Here is a 20713-nt window from a genome sequence, read left to right on the forward strand (position 1 = left end):
TTCCTGTCACTTGCTCCTCCCTCTGACCCTCCCCCCCCCCACATACACTGCCCCCTTCTTTCTTTCATCCTTCCTCCCTTCCAATTTAAGATAAAATTGGTTTTTAAGTAATAGATACATAAGTTGAGTAAAGGGACAGGCTATACACCATAAGGGTATGATCAGCATACCATAACTAAGGTAAATAAGACACAGTCACAGACAGTAAAGGTAAGTGCTGTTCCATACACAATCCTGCATGGTCAGGAACAACAGATATTCATCTACAAGTAGGTACATAGGCAAGCAGGTAAGACAAACAGATGAGAGCCAGGAAAAGGAGCTGCATCCGTGGCCACAGATAGATTTGACAGATGATATTTCTATATGCATCTTTGTGTGTGCTGCAAATATATCCATATATACTGTAGAGCAAATCGGGGACAACTATATCAACTTCTTAGCCATAATCTTGAGGGAATGAGTCTCTGGTCCTAGGACCTCAGAGCCATGGTCTCCGGGAACATCAAGATCAGTTGATATAATTAGCCCACAAAGACAGTATTCTACGTCCTACTTTAGTGAATAGGGACTGAGATCTTAAAAGCTTATGAGTGGCCCTCTAAGGTGTTACTTTGGGTCTCTTCATGTCCACAGCAAAGAAGAAAAACAAAACAAAGGCTCATAGAAATAGCTGGTCCATGGGACTAATGGACCTTGGAACATCCATGACTCCGAGACAGAAGAACTGGATGGTGTCCAGCTGCCACTACACTAGTCTGAAAAAAATCACATTAGAGAGTCCTGGATAAATTGGGAGGAAAGTGTGAAGTAAACTCAAAATCGTGAAAATGACCATGCTTACTGGTCTATTGGCGCCCCCAAGACCTTTAGTAAGCCTTTAGAGCCCAAAGCTGAACTCACCCAGTGGATCCACCTTCAGCCAAACAAACAATAGATAAGTTTTAAGGTGAACAGTAACACCAGGGAGGGACTCAGGCCTTGCGACAATCAGATACAAGATCCAAAGGATGACCTTCACCCAGGATTAAAGCTCAGAAGTCAGGAAGGGAGAGGACAGAAGGATGAATGGAGGGAAGAATCATAGGAAGAGTGCTGTTACAAAGTGAAGATTGCAATCCGTGTCATTAAACAAAATGTGTGTGAATGGGAAAATGGAAAACCGATCTGCCCTATGAACTGCCATTCAAATCAAAAGAAGCCGCTTATGTTGTTGTCCTGTACCACCAAGTCAGAACTGACACATAGCTAACCCTCCAGTGAGTTTTCAGAGGCAGGTAATTGCACAGGAAGAGGTTGCTCATTCTGCTCCCATGGAGCAGCTGGTGGATTTGAACCAGCTGCCTTTGAGATTGCAGTGCAGCTTCTCGCCACTAGGCCACCAGAGCTCCTGTAATTGCTAATAAATCATATTGTACAAAAATGTGATACTATTTTGTAATAAGCTCTTTTAAGTTAAAAGGTTTCTCTTTTGAGTGTAAATTGTACTATTTTCTAGACTGCCACTTTTTAACTTAATAATTTACGATGATTTTGGTGAGGGTTTACACAGCAAGTTAGCCTCCATTCACCAGTTTCTGTGTAAGTTGTTCAGTGAAACTGGTTCAATTCTTTACAGTGCACATTCTCACTATTTTCGTTCTGGTGGTTCCATTTCCATGAATCTAGTTTCCCTCCTCTCTTATTTTCTTGGCACCTTGAAGTAATTATTGACTGATTAGACGAATATATTTGGCGCAAAAATAAGACAAAGGTATGCAAAGAGAATAGATGACACTCCAGGTCTTTTTCAAGTGGTAGGGTATCTTTTATAAAATAAAAAGAAACATTTCAAATACTAGGCTCAAAGAATTTGGAAGCAAGAGTGGCACCCACTTCCTGAATAACATGCCTCTGGAAACTCTATGAACTTAGGTAAATGACATAGTTATAGAAAGGCTTCAAGCGTTTTGTTCATAGGACCACGATGAGTCCTGCTCCGCTCCAAGGCAATCAACAACAAGCTCAAAGAATAGATTAAAGAAAGCAGCCTTAAGAATTTGAAAGCAGACCCTGCGCCAAGATTAAGACATGCTTTGAGCCAAGGGAGCTATAAACTCATCTGTTTCCTGCTCATATTTCTGCCTGAGGCATAGAGTCTGTCTATGGTCAGTACTCTCGGGCAGCAAATTGAAGGCAAGAGAAGGAAATCCCCACATTTGCTTCCTTTTCCTTGAACCTGAGTGGACACATCCTTGTGTCTCCAGCCGAAAAGCCTCGCTGCTCCAGCCCACAGGGAGGAGTGCGCATGTGTAACTGCGGAGGCAGCCCAGGCCGAGCTCTCTCTTGGGTGGACAGTGAGCAGCATAAAGCACAGGTACCGAGGCTGTCGGAGGTGATGCTCCAGGGACTCTGGCGGAAGTGAGGCAGGCAGCAGCTCAGGAAACTTGAGTGAAGCAGCCAAGACGAGAGGTCTGTGTTAACACTTGCCAGGCCTCTTTCTTGTCAAGTTCCAGGACTAGCTGGACCTCCTTGTGGCAAGCCTCCTGGCCAGAGAAGCAGGAACCCCACAGTCAGATTGACGCGCCTCATCTCTCCCACTCTCTCCTAGACTTAACAAGTCAATGCCCTTGATCACCAAACAGCTGCAGTTCCTGTGGGGTGTACCTCTCATCCGCATCTTCTTCAGCGACATCCTGAGCAAGAAGCTTCTGGAGAACCCGGAACCAACCCCCGCGCCACCCACATCCCCCCAGAACGTGCTCCCAGTGAAGAGTGAGTACCGCACGAGGGGTACTGTCCAGGTGACTGTCCCCATGTCCCTGCCCACCCCGTGTGCCGTCGCTCGTACCTTCCCCATTGTCTTGACACTGCTTGAGTCAAGTTTGCATCTAGCAAAACGATGATGGAAAATCAGGACTAGAAAACAAGGGCCAATAAAAGCAAAACCCACCAATGGATTGCTTTTGTGATCCCTCGTATTTTATGATGACCCCGGGCTTTGCATACTAACACTTAGAGCTTTCTTGACTAAACTTGACAGAAGCAGACCAGCTGGCTTTTCTTCAGTGGCATCACTGGGTAGATTTGAACTGCCAACCTATAAGTTACCAACTGCTTGGGCCACCCAAGGAAGTACAGGTGAATGAAATCAAGATCCTATTTCTAGAAGACCATCCACAGATACCTGTTTTGTGAGGACCACCATGGCTCCCTCTGAACATCACATTTGTCTTTGAACTTTCTAATGGCCAAAATGAAAGATTTCTCATTAGCAGGAAAAAAGAAAGGCGACCCATTTCTCTGTGAAGTAGACTTTTTCTGTGTTCGTGATCATAAGGGAAACCTTTACAGGGCTCTTTATAAAGGAGTCTCTGAGTCACATAGCAGGCCACACCGCATAAGCATCCCTGCTGTAGGATCTTGCCCATTCTGATAAAAGCTCCAAGTACAGAACACGATAGCATTACCTACCTGTGTTTGAGTGGCTTGCTTTCTGCTGCTGAGTGTTTGCAGAGCCCTTGTCGTAGCAGCTGTCAGGGCTGAGTGAGCTCAGCAGATAAAACTTCAGCAGGGTAGAAATGGGGAGGTTTAAGATTAGAATATACTTCATAACCAGTTAGAAGTGCTCTTAGCACTTTTTCTTAGCAGCATTTGAAGTTATAAAATACCCTTCTAATTCATTCACTTTCATTGCCCTTTGAGTCAGAACTGACCTTTAGGTGACCCTGCACTGAGTTTCAGAGAGTAAATTGCACAGGAGGAGATTGGCCATCTCTCTCCCTCAGAGCCACTGGTGCGCTTGGACCACTTGCTTTTGGGTTGACAGCACTGCCAGTAGGCCACTTCAACCAGGTTCCTCCACCTTTGCTTCTCTACCCTTATTGTCGCTGTCAGGCCGGTTCTGACTCCTGGCAGCCGCCATCACACTGAGTAGAAACTGCTTCCTAGAATTTCTAAAGCTGTGAACAAAGCACATCTCATAAACATTCCTGCTTTGGGATCAACAATGGGAAGTGGATCAGCAGGCCTTCTGAGGAACCTCTGGGTGGATTTGAACCGCCAACTTTTTCAGTTGCTAATCCAGCACATTACCTTTTGCACCACCCAGGCACTCCTTTCCTTCAGTAGTTTTTGTTGTTGTTGATTGCCATTGAGTTGAGCACCACTCATAGCGACCCTATGAACAAAAGACCTGAAGCCCTTCTATAACTATCGTTGTTTTTCAAAGTTCATAGTTACGTGAGGCATGTTGTTTAGGTAGTGGATGCCACTCCTTCTTCCAACAGAGTCATTTGAACTTTCACCTCTGCAGATACTGATGTTAATCAATTGGGCCCAAGAATCCTTTGTAATAATTAAATAGGACTGATTAAATTCTCACTTGAGAATTTTTCTAAGACTCTAAAGAGGTCTTTGAAATCCTAGGAAAAGGATTTTTAAATGTTCTGTTTTATTTCTGTGATCTCTGGTGGCCCAGTGGCAAAAAGCTGCACTGCAGTTTGCAATCCTGAAGGCAGGCAGTTCAAGGCCACTAGCTTCTCCATGGGAGGATGGGCAGTCTCCTTCTCTGTGATTAACTGCTTCTGAAAACCCACTCGATGGTCAGCTCTGGGTTGGTTCAGACTCGATGGTACACACTGACAAACAAGTTTCTTTCAAAATGTTGTCATTGTTGCTTCCCATCGCATGGGAACCAACCCATAGCTGAGCCTCCAGTGGGTTTTCAGAGGCAGTAAATCACATGGGAGGCGATTGCCCACATTTCTCCCTCAGAGCAGCAGGTGGCCTCAAACCACATGCCTTTGTCTTGGCGATACAACTCCTTACCACTTCAGCCACCAGAAATGCCTTATTTCCATGAGATGACTCGAGTCAGGCCGATCTTCCCTGTCTGGCTCGGCCATGGGGTAGGAGCTTTGTGAAGGGCTCCTCTCGTTTTGGGCTGGCGTGGGGCGGATGCTTGAGCTGCACCACTCACACATTTCTCCTTTCCATGCCAGATCTCCTCAAGCGTGCATTCCAGAAGTCAGCATCAGTTCGGAATATCCTGCGGCCCATCGGTGGTAAGCGGGTGGACTCTGCAGAAGTACAGAAGGTTTGCAACATCTGTGTCCTCTACCAGACCTCACTCACCACGCTCACCCAGATCCGGCTACAGATACTCACAGGTCTGGGGCTCCCCTCCTGCCTTTCAGGTTGAGAAAATAGTTCTGTTTTGTTTCAGGAAACATGGGCAGTCTCCTACCCTCCATGACTGGGACAGTGGATTTTGAAGGAGCGTGCTTTTGAACTGCTCCTTTCAAAGATTAGTTTGCCTCAGTCATGGCACTTCATTGTGTCCCTTGTGTGCAGCTCTCATTTGGATTGTGAGGTCCACGTTACTTGTAGAAAGTTAGGGGGTTTTGCTTTGGGTTTTTTTGGTTTTTTTTAGTATCAGAACATTTATTGCAGAACATTGGAATTCTTAAGATCAGCTGGGTGCTGCATCAGCTACCCTCTTGGGTTTAGGCATTGTTCCTTCACGAAATTCATGCCTCAGTCTGCGGTAGACAGTCTTCAGGTGCCTCACAGGACGAGTACCCATGGCATTTCACCCTTGACCCTCCAGCTGTACTTTCTCTTGCGCTTGGCAGGGAAGGCACACTTGCCACAGGTGGTGGGAGGCCTTGGAGCCACAACATGTATGTCTTATTGCGACGCTTTGCAAACAGTGACATTTCCTTTGTCATCTAGCTTTTGTGGCTAAGACCAAAGAGCAAAAAGTCAGGTTTTTTGGAGTTTTTTCCCTGAATGTAAAGAATGTATCTCTTCATTATCAAACACTGGAAAATGCAGACACGCAGAAAGAAGCTAAGCTACCCCACTCTCAGTCCCACAGTTCAACATCCTGTGTAGATAAAATCCTTCCTTTTCCATCACTGCCATCTTTTAAGCATTTTGTTCCATTGAAGATTCTTTGGAAACTTCCCTTTTTATTGGTTGTTTAATATTCTATCGCCTGTAATTGTCTGACTTTCCCTCTCCCCCCCACCCCCTTTGTTGTGTACCCTCGGATCGGGTCCACCTGGTACAGGGGAAGATTGCCCCTCCTTCTCCAGCGGAGCATCTGGTTGAATTTGAACCACACGCCTCTGGGATTTGCAGCGCAGCTTCTTGGCACTAGCACACCAGAGCTCCCCTTCTTTCTCTCTCTCTCTTTTTTTTAACCAAACAAGGAAGAAAGTTCCCTGCTTTGAGCACAACGCAGATCTTGTTGGCATGATTTTGCTGTGAGTTCAAAAGGTCTGAGTGAGCTGTAAAAGCCACTCGCTCTGTGGATGACGATGTGTCTACTGCATTTTACACCTTGTGTTATGAGCCTCCGTCTTTTCACACCTATTGATTCATTCATTCCTCACATGTCTATAAACCAAACAACCAAACCAGCTGTCATCACTTTGAATCCAGTTCATGCAAGCCCATGGGATTCAGAACCAAATTGTTTCATAGAGTTAGTTTTGGCTTGTTTTGTGTTTTGTTTCAATTTATTATTTCATATAATGCTTTCATATGACGATGGTAGTACAGAGAAGTTTTAACTCAAACCACCGATTCATAAAACCTCAAAATACTCTGGTCCTTTCCAGAAACATTTTCTGAACCCTGATAGAACATGTAAATGTTGAGTTAGGTCATCCAGTCCTCTAATCCTGTCTACAACACTTGTTGTTAATATACTGTCAAGTAGGAACTGACTCATAGCTGACCCTGCCGTGGGTTTATAGACCTTAAATCACATGAGAGGAAATTGCCCATTTTGCTCCTGCAGAGCAGCCTGTGGGTGGGTTTGAACTGCGTGCCTTTGAGTTGGCAGCACAACTTCTTACCAAACCAAGCCACCAGAGCACCCTCTGACACTCATTAGCCCTGTGACTTTAAGTTAGTTGCTTAATCTCTCTGTGCTTTTAGCCTCCTTGCTTATAAAAAGGAGATCCCGTTGGGCTTTACAGTATAGCAAAGAACAAGCATTCAGAGTCTTAGGATTTGGCACGTAACCAGCACCTGCTTGATGTTTGCCATTATCATGATGTTTGTGAGGGGGGAATGACTTTCTTGATAAGTCATGCTCACTCACATAAAGCCCTGGCTGGTATCACTGTGTGTTAAGCCTTGGATTGCTGGCTGAAAGATCAAACCCATCAGTGGCTCCAAAGGAGAAAGATGAGGCAGTCTGCTTCTGTAAAGATTCACAGCGTCAGAAAACATACAGAACGATTCTGCCCTGTCTCGTATGAGTCGGAGCCATGAGTCAGAGCCACTTCATTGTCATTGAGATGGAAGTGGCTCATAGCTGACCCTCCAGAGGCTAAAGTCTCCTACGAGCATATTAGCCTGTCTTCCTCTCACAGAGCAGCTGGTAGATTTGTACCTCACACCTCTGGGTCGACGGCACAACTCCCTACCCACTAGGCCACCAGCTTCCACGATCATGAGAGCTGGCTGGAGCCCCATCTAAAGCTCAGGTGTCTCTGTCCTTCTGCTAGGTCTGACTTACCTTGATGATCTGCTGCCCAAGCTGTGGGCCTTCATCTGCGAGTTGGGGCCCCACGGAGGGCTGAAGCTCTTCCTGGAATGTCTCAACAACGACACCGAGGAGTCCAGGCCGCTCCTGGCTATGCTCATTCTGTTCTGTGACTGCTCCCGCCACCTCATCACGTAGGTTTGCTGCCGGAGGGCTGAGGTCCTCTCTTCCAGTTCCGACAGTCCCAGAAGGAAGCAACTGCTGGCACACACAGTGGCTGTATCCACTCAGATGTGTGTGATGGGATCATTATAGGAATTAGATGGACCCCCTGGTTACAGGCAAAGAGTCACCTGATCATGCTCGTTTAGTAGCTCGGCAGAGCGGACTTAGTCCTTTGTTCATCCTAGCTTAATGCCTGGGTTGTGGCCAAAGCTGTTAATGCATAGGACACATTAAATTAAAAAAAAAGAATTCATGGGAAAACACATAGCACGTGGGTGGCGTAGAATGGCTGTCCAGTGGTGGCTCCACCCTTTCAAGGGGCCAGGTCAGTGACACTGAATGTTGATAGTGGGCCAATTACTATGTGGAAAGTTCTGGGTGCAAAACTTGGCCCAGGTGCTTACTTTTTGTGGCAACCCCTGGCAAGGGGCAGGTGGCTCAGCTTCTTTGAGCTTCAGTTTACTCGTTTGTAGGTGAGGATGACTCACACCTCCCTCCCAGGGCTGTATAAAGATTAGAAAAGATGGTACGTGCCCAGCGCACAGCATGGACACTGGCCATTGAATTTGCCCAGTAGCTGCTGACTTCTGCTACTGTCATTATTTTAAACTGACCAAGATCAAGCTGCTTAACCTCTGTGAACCTTGGTTTTCTCATGGAGCTACTAGTGACGGGAGTAAATGAGAAGACTCAGACTCCTTGCCATCAAGTTGAAACCAACTCATAACTGCCCTTCAAGTGAGTTTCAAAGGTTGTAAATCACTTGAGAGACTATTATCCCTCTTTCTCGAGGAGACACTGGTGGATTTGAGCCACCTTCTTTGTGTTAGCAGCACGGCTGCATATGCACGAGGCCACATGAGCCCAGATGAGAGCTCAGTAAAGTGTCTGACACAGAGCAGGACATTAATAAATGTCTGTTTATTTAATATTCTTGTAATTGATTTTTCTCTTCCCTGAATGGATGGTGAACAAATACAAGATAGAGTGAGCCTCTGACATCTGTGTCCAGGCAAGAAGATCTAGCCAGGAAGAGGTCACAGACCTGTCAAGGGCAGAGGAAGGAGCTCAGAGGTAGTTAGAAGGGAGAGAAGGGTCTTAATTGCTGACAAAGGATGTCCTGAGAGGTAGTTAGAAGGGAGAGGAGGGTCTTAATTGCTGATAAAGGATGTCCTGAGAGTAGGCTGTGTTTTAAATGGGAGTAACAGTTTTATGAAGTTTGCCAAATAGAACTGTATCTTAAATGATTCATTGAATCGTACTTTACCTCGAATGTTTGTTCTTGCACTTACAGACCTTCATCAAGCACCTACTGAGCACTGGTAATGTCTGTCTGATAGTGGCATAAGCAGATTGCCCACTCGAGAGTTAGCCCAGATCCCTAGGTTTGAGTAAGGCATGGACTGAGACACAACTCAGGAATGTGTCTGATCCTTAGAAATAAGAGAGAGATAGAATAGAGCTCCTCCTCTTAATTACATTTTAAATTTCTTACAGTGGAATATTTCAAATAAGTAAAAGTAGATCGTAGTAATGAGCGCTTACATGCCCACCACCCAGCTTTGGAAGTTACCACTCTTGACTAGACTGGTTCATCCCATCACATACCAGGTGATTTTGAAGCAGATAGAACACATACCATTTTATCTATCAATTTAACAGTCAATAACTATGAGAACTAAGGTGTGCCTGATCCAGGCCATGGTCTTTGCAATCACTTGTTATGCATCAGAGAGTTGGACAATGACTAGGGAGGATAGAAAGAGAATTCATGCCTTTGAGCTGTGGTGCTGGAGAAGAGTAGTGAATAGACCATGGACTGCTAAGGGAATAAACAGGTTCATCCTGCAGAGGGTGAAATCAGGCTGCTCCTTAGAGGCAAGGACTCTGAAGCTTCGTCTGACATACTTTGGACATGTTGCAAGGAGGGACAAGTCCTTGGAGAGAGACATTCTTGGGAGGGTGGAGGCACAGCGCAAGAGAGGAAGACCCTCGATGAGATGGATTGAATCAGTGGCTTGGGTAATGGGGTTACAATGTTGGAGACAATGATATTGGCTCAGGATAGAACAGGGTTCAGGGCTGTTGTACATACGGTCGCTATGAGTCACAGGTGCCTTGACGGCAGAGAACAAGTATGAGAGATAACAGGCATAGCGCTTTTTTCTTAACCTTGTTTTATCTAGTAAAAGGTATAGATCATTGATTCCCCCACCCCATGCAAAATTCTAAGTCATTTTGTCTGATTTAGGATTCTTGATGACATTGAAGTTTACGAAGAACAGATTTCATTCAAACTCGAAGAGCTGGTCACCATCTCCTCTTTTCTGAATTCCTTTGTGTTTAAGATGATCTGGGATGGAATTGTAGGTAAGGTAAAGGAGTTAGCCAGTGTTGGAGTGATGATACACACATCGGAACTCTAGAGATCCGAGACACGGACTGATCCTTAGCTTAAGTCTTTACCAGAGTTAACTGAAAACATGTTTATTCACATGTTGTTAGATTCCGACAAGTTGGAACTCAGCTGACACTCCCGCGGGTTTTCAGAGACAATAAATCACATGGGAGGAGATTGCCCATCTTTGTCCTTTGACGGAGCTGGAGGATTTTCTATACCTTTGGATTGGCAGTGTAGTTCCTTACCACTAAGCCACGAGAGTTCCCCATTTATTCACATATTTGGAAATTCCCTTTCTTTATTCCATGTGATGTCACAAGAGCATAGTGGGGTTGTAGGTCTCTCCCTCTCTCTCTTCAGAGCATTCCCAGAGACTATTAGTGAGGATTGAACTCTTCTATCTTTGCGGTTGCATCAGCTGACGCATAGCTGACCATTGAGCGGGTTTTCTGAGGCTGTAACAGATGACATAGGAGGAGATTGCACCTCTTTCTCCCAGGAGCCTTTAGTGGATTCTAACCTCAGGAGAGGTTGACGTTAACGTCACAACTCCCTACAGACAAGCCCACCCACCAAGGCTGCTTAATGAGCATTCATTTTGCCCTGGATCTCTGGCCTTTGGAGTCTTTCAGTTTATTTCTATAATGATCAAACATACACTGGTTCACACTTCCAATTAGCAGTGTGTTCCTGTGTTCAGTAAGAGATTTCTTGGATTATAAATGAACTTTGATGACATCCTGGTGGGAGGCAGCATGCATGGTATGTCTGAACGAAACTCTGTGTAGGGGAGCTCAGGTGGCCTAGTGGGTGAGGAATTGGGCTGCCAAGCCGAAGGCAGGTGATTCAAAGCCACCAGCTGCTCTGTGGGAGAAAGATAGTTAATCTCCTGCACAATATATAGCCTGTGAAAACTCACTAGGAGGGCTGGCTGTGAGTCACTTCCGACTCAGTGCCGCATCCCAAGTCCAGCTGCGATGAGAACATTCCCAGAATGTCTTTATTCCTTTAGTTTCAGGTAAAATGAGGAGGGAGGGTGATGAAGGACCCCGTGGTGACCAGAGAAGACGGGAGGTGGTCCTTTTCTCGATAGCTTGATCTCTGCCCTGAGTGTGACTCGCCCGTTTGTGTGTTTCCCACAGAAAACGCCAAGGGAGAGACTCTGGAGCTGTTCCAGTCCGTGCACGGGTGGCTGATGGCGCTGTACGAGCGGGACTGCAGGCGGCGCTTCGCACCCGAGGACCACTGGCTGCGAAAGTGAGCAGGAGAGGGAGACAGGCATGGTGGGGGCCAGGGTGTACCCTGAGGGCTCGAGGGGATTCTCCCCAGTCCCCCTGTGCTGTCCGCAGTCTGGGTGAGGGCTTGAGGGGATTTTCTCTCTGTCCTCCTGCCCTGCTGCCATCAGCACGGATCACTTAGCAGCTGTTTCTATTAGGAGATGCCTCCACTGAATACAATTACAGTTAATTAACTGTGACAGAGCCAGATCCCATTTAGCAAGTGCTTCTTGTCCAGGCTGGGATGAAATGTTCTTCCAGTTGGACTGAGCAGCAGGCTGTGGTCGTTAAATGCCAGTGTATCAGCAGAATTAGAGTGAAAAACTGTTGCGGGGTGCATTCCTCTTAAACAAATGTTCTCCTCCTGCAGAAGGGTAGCATTTGTGTCACATCGGCTCCCCTGCAGCTCTTAAAGTTGTAGTATTAGAACAGGGAGCAGAATTTTCTGCAAAAGATCAGATCATTAATATCTTAGCTTTTATGGTCTCTATTGCACTGGGATTTTGGAAGCAGGAGTGGCATCCACTTCCTAAACAACATGCCTATGGAAACTCTGTGAACTTTGATAAATATTGATAGTTGTAAATGGGTTTCAGGCCTTTTGTTCATAAGGTCACTATGAGTTGTGCTCAACTTGAAGGCAATCAACAGCAACAACATTGCACTGGGAAAGTGTGCTGTCAGGGACTTCTCCAAAGTAGTCAAGAGTAGTGATGTCACTTTAAGGACAAAGGTGCAACCTGATTGAGGCTGTTGTCTTTCCAGTCACTTGCTGTGCATCTGAGAGCTGGACAGTGAATAAAGATGACAGCAAAAGAACTGATGCCTTTGAGCTGTGGTCTTGCAGAAGAGTACTGAATGTTCATTGGCTACCAAAAGAGCAAACAGCTGTATCTTGGGAAAATTGTAGCCAGAGTGCTCCTTAGAGGCAAAGGTGGCAAGGTTTTATCTCACGTACTTTGAGTGTCACTGTGCGCTAATAAAGTTGTTTTTAAAAAACTAGCAGGCTGCCTCTGGCCTGCAGACTGTCGTTTACCGTCCCGGTGCCAGAGAATGGTTTTTTGCTTTAATTGTCTTGTTTTAATGATCCTTTTCTTCTCAAGGGACCTCAAGCCCAGTGTACTCTTCCAAGAACTGGACAAGGACAGAAAGCGGGCCCAGCTGATCCTGCAGTACATCCCTCATGTGATTCCTCACAAAAACGTGAGTTGAGGATAGAGCGGTGTTGTAAGTGGTTCATTGATTCAAGCATTTAATCATTCATTCACAGATATTCATCAGGTCCCTATTAAATGCCCATAGGGTCTATCCTAGATACAGGACACAAGTCTTTGATTTCCTTGGTAAACACAGACTCCTAACAAGACTTACCCAAGACTCATTGATGCTCAGGCGTGAATAGCGTACAAATTGAGTTCTGCATTAAACAAGTGTCACAACCTCATCATTATGAGTAAGAAAAATACACAGCAGCACTAATTTGTGTTTCTTCCTGTCCTGCTACAACATTCTTCACATTCTGTCATTTTTTGTAAAGACAGGCCAGCAAACCAGATCCCCTGCTCTTGAGTTGACTCACTTCCTGCTCACAGGGACCCCACACGTTGTCCCTGAGTAGACATGTGCTCCATTGGGCTTTCTGGGCTGGGATCTTCCTGGAAGCATGCACACCCCCAGGCCTGCCTTCTCTGCTGTGCAGTGGGTTCAGATCCCTGACAGCAATGTTTATAGGTGACTTCTAACTATTTGCTCCACCCAGGAGGCCCTATCTTTGTTAGAACAAGTGGAAATACCTCCAGGACACAGTGGTTGCGTCTTGCCAGTGCTGGGGCACAGAGGCAGAGAAGACTGCGTGAGTTGGCAGTTTTGGGAGAGGAGGGCAAGCAGGGCACTGGCCCAGCTGGGAATGAAAGGAGAGATCCCATAGGCAAAGGCGGATGGTGTTGCTGAGAGAATGTGGTGCTACTAGGGGCCTGAACGTTCATTCTGACTGCTGTTGTTGGTGTGTGCCATCATATTGGAACTGACCCACCACTGACCCTCCAGTGGGTTTTCAGAGGCAGTAAATCACCCAGCAGGAGATTGTCCATCTTTCTCCTGCAGAGCAGCTGATGGATTTGAACTGTGTTCCTTTGGGTTGGCAGACAACTCCCTACCTCTAAGACACCAAGCACTAAGGCTAGAAATAGCCCAGAGGTTCAGAGCCCTAAACTGTGTGGAAGCAGCTTTCTCCTGCAGAGTGACAGGTGGGCTCAAACCAGTGACCTCTCAGTTAGCAACTGAGTACTTGACCTTGTGAGTAAAAGAAGATTAAGTCATATTTTTTTCCAAGTAAAAAAAGATAAGGTTTATTAGGAAAAAATAGTTTGCAAAGGGAAAGATGGAGGAAGAGGGTCCTGCACCCGTGACCCCTCAAGTGACTCTTTGGTCCCTGCGCCTACGGGCCTGGCGTGGGATTTGAAGAAGGAAAGGAAGGTCTGGGGAGTTAGCCATTTCCTGAGCCGGTCCCTGAGCTGTGAGCAAAAGCACAAGCCAGTTTGGGAAATGATGGGTGTTCAGCTTCGTGCGGGTAGGATAGGAGCTGGCCGTTGCTTCTGGCAACCAGAGGTGTGGCGCACAGGAGAGAGGACCAGACTGCAGATGGGCTCTACGTGAAGACAGCACCCATTTCTCAGAACTGCAGTATAAACGTCGGGGTGGGGGGGTGGACTAGAGGGAGGGAGAACACAAGGCAGTGAGGTGAGAGCCGTTCGGAACCTGTCGCTTCAAGGGCCAGCCCAGGAAGAGGACTGAAGGAAAAGCTGAGCTGTGAGAGACCTGGGAAGCGAAGCCCCGGAAGGTCAGGTACCGGGGGAGGGGCACCCAGGGAGCACAGAGCACATCCCTAACAGTAGGTCGCGTGTGAGCATGCCTGTCAGAAGGCCTGACAGCCCTGCTCTGCCTTTTTTATTTCTTTGACAAATTAGACATACTTTATCTAATAAACAATACAAATCACAGCTTTGCAAATGAAATCGCACCTTACAGGGATAACTTAATCTTCTGATCTCTCTGATAGTGGTTTGTTTTTTTTTTTACTTGACGCTGGTGGCCTAGTGATAAGAAGCTGTGCTGCCAACCCAAAGGCCTGTAGTTCAAATCCACCAGCTGTTACATTATAGAGCAATGAACAGTCTTCTCCTGTGTGACATGCCTCTGAAAATCCTCATGGTCAGCTGTGAGTCAGTCCTGCCTTGATGGTACACAACAACTAGTAGAGTTACTCTTCTTCAGAAGTCATATGCAGGCAGATGTGGTTTTTCAGTTCCTTTGTGTTTTAACAACAACAGATACTCAGGATAGAAAGGAGATCACTGAGTTGTATAGACACACCCCGCCCCCAGTTGGGACTTGTGTCCCTGAAGCCTCTGACAGAGGCTGTGCTTTTTCAAGCAAGCTCTTCTGTTTGTTTACTCGTCCAAGGGGGGAACCCTTGTGCTCCTATGAAAACAATCTGTTCTGTCTTTTCTGGCCTTTGGTCCACCTCCCAGAAGTGGAGCCTCTAATCTATGGAGTGAACTCTCTGAGATTGGTAGACACCACTTATTTGCCCTCAGAGTCTTCTGTTTTCCAGCTGTAGCACCTCTAGCTTCTCCAAGTATTTCTTGTTGGAACTGCTTCACAGACCCCCATCTTCCAGGCCCATCACAGCTCTCCGGTGCCTCGTGTTAAAGCACAGCCTCTCAACCTGGCCCTCTGTGTCTGGGGATTCAGCTGTGTGAGGGCCCCAGGCATGTAGTCTAGAATCCCTGTGCACAAAGGATCCCCTGTGGTCCCCAGGGAAGCCTCAGGATATGTTGTATCTGCAAAAGTGATACAGTGGGACCCACTGGTCACTAGGAGAACTCGAGGTAGCTCAGTCTCAACAGTAGATTGTGCTGCAGTCTTTTTGATGATGTCATTTATGTATTTGCAGAGCTGTGTTTTTAAGATTGATGTGCTGGAATGTCGCTGTCTGTTCGCCGGCAGCCTACAGTGACACCCTGATGGGGTTAAGCACAACAGAGATACACCACTCCAGGAGAGGATCAGAAAATCATTCCAGCTCAATTTTATTAGGACTGCAGTGCACGTATATACAAACATGTAAACAGGAAGTCAGGATAGGGTGGGCTTACAGACATGGGACATGCGGATTGGTTAGGAGAACCTCAGCCTCGTGAGGACCACTCCCAGCTCAACAGATGTGGCAACCAACTTCCCAGGTGGAGAACTTTCTCAGGCTGGCCCTGCCAAACACAGGAGAGCTTCCTCTACCCCGTATTAAAGGCCATTGGGAGGCGATCCGTCCTGGCCAGAGGCCCTCCCTTCATCCCCAACATTCCCCAACACTGGAAAATCAGTTACTACACGAAGATCAGTAGAAAGCAGGAATTGGGAAGTTGGTGGTATCCTGTCTAATCGGAGAGCACTGGTGGCCTAGTGGTAAGAAGCTGTGCTGCTGCAATCCCAAAGGCATGCAGTTTGAATCTACCAGCTGCTCCGTGGGAGAAGGATAGACAGTCTTCCATGCGATTTATTGCTTCTAGAAACCCACTGGAGGGTCAGCTGCGCATCACTTCTGACTTAACGGCTAACAACAACAATTTGATTGGAGGGTTTCAGAAGCTATACTGTGCCCAGCTGGAACATGTGTCCCATCAGTGCATACTTGTAGCTATTTAAAGAAAAAAAAATAAGAATATAATTTTATTTTTGTGTTGTTGTGTGGGGATATTTTTTTTAACTTAGCTACTAAGTTCTTGGAATATAAGTATTCAGAAAGTCATGAAGACCCAACTACCTCATCTGCATAGGGACTCTGGTGGCTTAGATGTAAGGGATTGTGCTGCCAACCAAAAGGTACTCAGTTCTAATCTTATCAACTGTTCCATGAGAGAAAAATGAGCAGTCTTTTCCCATGCAATTTATTGCTTTGAAAAACCCACTGGTTTTGGGGTCAGTGCCGACTTGATGGTCCACACAGCAACCACCACATCACAAACAGAACCATTGGGTGATTGTTTTCTGTACAGTGGAGATACATTACTGGAGGGATCTCGGGTTGATTGAGAGCCCCAGAGGAGGCAGATAAAAATTCCAGGGCCTTTTGTACTCCAGGATTATCTTTAAAATTTCAGACAGTGAGAAGAATCATCTTTGAAGTGCTTTCTGTTTTTTAAACTCCTAGTATTGATTTCCTTGAATGCAGGCCCAGTTCTGCACAGAGGCCCCTGTAGCTTGTTCTGCTGCCGGGTTTATTGACTGAGAAAGGAGAATGATGTTCCCCTGTGTCGCTGCTGCCCGGCCAGCCTTTCTGGAACATTGCTCCTCTGATATGATAGTGCTGATGCCCAGATGTGTGCGTTGACACTGGTAACCGGGAGCTTGTGGCAAAGTGCCCCTGCCAGCTGCCTCTCACGACTGTAACTTGGGTAGTTTTCTGAAGTTGTTTTTTGGTTGGGTTTTTGTTTTTTTGTTTGTTTGAGGGGGTGGCTTTAACAAACAAATTTATTCTCTCACAATTTAGAAAGTTAAAAGTCCAAATTGAGGGTGCCACCTCTAGAGAAAGGACTACTAGGTATATCTGTCAGATCTAGGAATTTCCCAGCACAGAAATCACTCCAATTCTGGCTCTCCTTTCTTGGTGGTTCTGAGGTGAAGTGGTTTTCTTGTCTAGGGAGGGCATTTTCCCTTGTTGACATGGCCGCTGATCCTGTCTTTATTCATTTCAGCGTGTCCTGCTGTTCCGAAACATGGTTACCAAGGAGAAGGAGAAGCTGGGACTGGTGGAGACCAGCTCTGCCTCCCCACATGTCACCCACATCACCATCCGCCGCTCCAGGATGTTGGAGGTGAGTGGAGCGGGTGACAGACACCACTGCAGAAATACACGCTGCCACCTCTAAGCCGTGCTCACTGCTCCTGTGGCTGGTGCCACTGAAGCCATGACTTGGGGAGCAGCAAAGGGATCTTTTGTCCCACCTGCTGCTCTCGAGAGCTGCTTCGTTAGACTGGCCTCGGGACTGGACGCCCACTGTGGAGGGCTCCTCCCCTCACAAGGCCCCTAAGCTGGAGCATCACAGCATCTGTGACAGAAATGTTAGTGCCACTGACGCACTGATCTCATGTCTGCAGGCGCGTGTCCCTGCAGTGACCTGCCCGACTCCCTGTGAGCACAGCTGCCATGGAGCTCAGAGCTTGACTGCGCCATGACATGTGCTCCTTGGAGACCTGAACTTAGGAGATTCAGGCCAGATGGCCACCTTAACCAGTCCAGCACCCAGGTTACCCTGTGGGGGGATTTCATTTGTCTTGTTCTCAACACGCTTATGTCCACATGCTGGTATGTTGACTTTGCTGAAATCTGACCCTGACTATAGTCGGCTGGAATGTGCTCACTGTCCATGAACATACGGGCCTGTAATGTCTGCAGTGCGCGTGCCACAGCCGCCCCCAGGCTTGTACAAGCGCACGGCCCACACGTTTGCGCAGGTCCTGGCCATGGCAGGGCTGGTGACTGAGCCCACGTCCCCATCCCCAGGAGGACCTTGTATCATTTAAACTCTTCACACTTCTACCACCACCCCTTGTTAGTGCATTCTGTAGCTTTGGACAGTCAGAGGATTCCAGAAGAGCATGTGACTGACCACCAGCAAGAAATAGCAAAAAAAAAGAAATAGCAGACAGCTTTGCTTCCTTTCCTTGTTGTTGTGTTTGCACCACGTTTGTCATGGACCTTGCCGGAGAGCTGGTGTTTGTTCTCCTGACCACGTGCAATTAGCGTCCACATCGGCTGGAGCAGCAGCACGGACTAGCTGGGCAGTTGGTGCCTGGAGATCTTCAAGAGAGGGGAGAGAGGTCCGGAGGCCCCTTGGCTCTGGTGTTGAGGCAGGCTGGCAGGGCATGTCTTGATGTGGAAATATTTTGTTTACATGTTATACAAATACAATCCAGTCATCTTTACCTCCATTGCACTTGCCTGGTTTTCGTGAAACAGCCTGCTTGGTCCAAGGAACTATGTAAGAAAGGCAGTCCGTGAATGCGGAGTGAGTTGATGAATGGTAACAGACACACCCCTTCTCAGTGTTGGGCTTGGGAAACCTGGGCAGCACCCACCCTTGGGTGCAGATTTACGCTCCAGTTATTTGAGAAAAGGCCAAGTCTCAGGGTTTTGGTGAATTTCTTAGATCCTTTTTCTTTTTAACTAATGAAATTATGTAAACTCAATATCAGACCTGCTGTTACCACTTCAGTTCAATTCCTCATGACCCTCTGTTGGGTTACAGAGTCTGTACTGGGAGGACATTGTCCATCTTTCTCCCTCCAAGCCCTGGTGGACTCAAACCACCAGCCTAATGGTTAGCAGCCCAACACACTACTTAACTATGCCACCCAGGCCCTTTAAATTTTGTAGACTGTGAAAATCAGATAGCATTTGCCTTCTACAAAACACTGCTGTGACTGATCAGTGTGCAGCCTCTGCTTTGACCAGAAAGAAAGGAAAGCCCAGTCGTGTTCTAGAATCTCCTTCTCTAGAACATTCCTCGTTGAGCCTAGACATTCCTCCCTTGTCTCTCAGTCCCCACTCTCCTAGCCCCTGTCCTACCAACCATTCAGCTGAGGCCGGCACACACTGGAAGAGGCTGTGGTGGCATCGACGGGGGTGGCTTCTATGAATTGGTGCCCTGTCCCCTGACTCCCTCAGAGGTCAGGGACATCAGGAGAGGGTGTCAGATTTCAGACAAAACCTCTCTGCTTCTCGACTCTCCCCAGAGCTCATGACTGGTGATGTATTAAATTAGAAAGAGACAGGGCCACTTACTCAGTTACCTGGCTTGAAGAGCCCACAGGCCTTTGCCTTATTTGGACACAAGGGGGCATCAAAAGACCAAGAGTAGACCTATTGGCAATCCTGGGCTTTTGTGGAAGACCAGATTTTGAACCGAGTGTCTGGTTGCTATTCTAAAGTCCTACAGAAGATCCCTCCACACAGGGACAGGTGAATTTGAGCCAGAACTCTTTCAGAACCAGAAGGATGCTCTAGGTCAGCCACGTCTCCTCATCCTGTAAAAGGCAGAACTGAGAGGTTCATTTCCCACTTGGGTGTCAGTGACAGAGCCAAGCCTGGACCCCCGGTCTCCGTCCCTAAGCCGTTGTTCTCTCCATCCGTGCTTTAAAGTGCATGTAGAGGACTTTCGTTCCCTTCCCGAAGGCAGTGTTCTCACTGCAACCTTCCTAGAAAAAGGTAAAGATTAATTGAGGTCCAGACATCCCTTAAGCACCTGCCATATGCAAACCACCTACAAAGGACTTGCACAGTCACCATTTAAATCAGCCGCAGGAGTACAACCACATCTACTGCCATGTTTTAAAGTGGTAGTAGTGGTACCATCTAGTAAATTCCGTCAGTTATGATGACCCGTGTGTGCGGGTAGAACCACAGAGTCTTCAAGACTGAGCTTTCACGAGCAGGTTACCAGGCCTTTGTCGCACCTAACCTATTGGCTGGTGGTTGAGCACACAACGCTTCCCATTGCTGGGGATTTGCATTAAAGTGGTGATTGTGTGCCGCAGAGTCAGTGCCGACTCAGTGAACCTGTTGCGAAGCAGAACGTAGTGAGCCCTACAAGCAGGCAGATGCTAGAATTGTCCACCCATCCCCAAGCCAAAGCTGGCATGTTGTTGTTGTTAGGTGTCCTCAAGTCAGCCATGACCATTAGCCACCCTGGAAACAGCAGGTCTGTTCCCTGCCCTGGTTTTATCATCCCTGCTCTGTGACACCATCGGTCGCCAGTCAGCTTCCAACTGCTGGAAGAGACAGGGAGACTGTGACAGATTAGAATCCAGGGACCCAGCAAACAATGCTATCTCCTAGAAGAAGCATGAAGTCGTGTGTGGTGGTCACACATGGCATTCAGGATGAGGGACACAGGCTGAAGGGCTGGGTGGTCACAAGGCCTTGCCCTCCTTAGACCCCCTTCGCTCTGCAGCCCCATCTCCCTGCTTCCTACCTGCCCCCCCACCACCCTTCTCTCCTGCAGTCAACAGGAAGGTGTTTCTATGACAACGCCCAGCCACCCCAATCCCCTCAGTAGACCCTCTGTGGCTCCCCATTGCCTCGAGTTCCTCAGTGCAACTCACACGGCCCTTCAGGGTCTGGGGAAAGCACCAGAGGTGAAGGAAGTTACTTTTAATTTTCTCTTTATAATTCTTCCCAAGTCTGGTTTTTACAGAGTAGTTGTGTATGTCTTCTTTCTGTCTGTCTTTTTACCATGTGGACGATAACTCTTGTTAGAGCTCAAAGTT

At 47.2% G+C, this 20713-nt stretch overlaps 1 protein-coding gene across 1 annotated transcript in view; it reads left to right on the top strand.

The window, feature by feature from the left end:
• The window catches only part of UBE3B (ubiquitin protein ligase E3B), a 58800-nt gene that overhangs the window by 27719 nt on the left and 10368 nt on the right, over positions 1-20713 (top strand). The window contains exons 11-17 of the mRNA XM_006894834.1: positions 2591-2754; positions 4983-5150; positions 7506-7677; positions 9960-10078; positions 11252-11366; positions 12490-12589; positions 17140-17259. Of these exons, the coding sequence (XP_006894896.1) occupies positions 2591-2754; positions 4983-5150; positions 7506-7677; positions 9960-10078; positions 11252-11366; positions 12490-12589; positions 17140-17259 (958 nt within the window). The remainder of the gene's footprint in view (positions 1-2590; positions 2755-4982; positions 5151-7505; positions 7678-9959; positions 10079-11251; positions 11367-12489; positions 12590-17139; positions 17260-20713) is intronic.

The sequence above is a fragment of the Elephantulus edwardii genome, unplaced genomic scaffold, assembly GCF_000299155.1.
Source record: "Elephantulus edwardii isolate Elephantulus edwardi_28Jun2011 unplaced genomic scaffold, EleEdw1.0 scaffold00151, whole genome shotgun sequence".
In the NCBI taxonomy this organism is placed as follows: domain Eukaryota; kingdom Metazoa; phylum Chordata; class Mammalia; order Macroscelidea; family Macroscelididae; genus Elephantulus; species Elephantulus edwardii.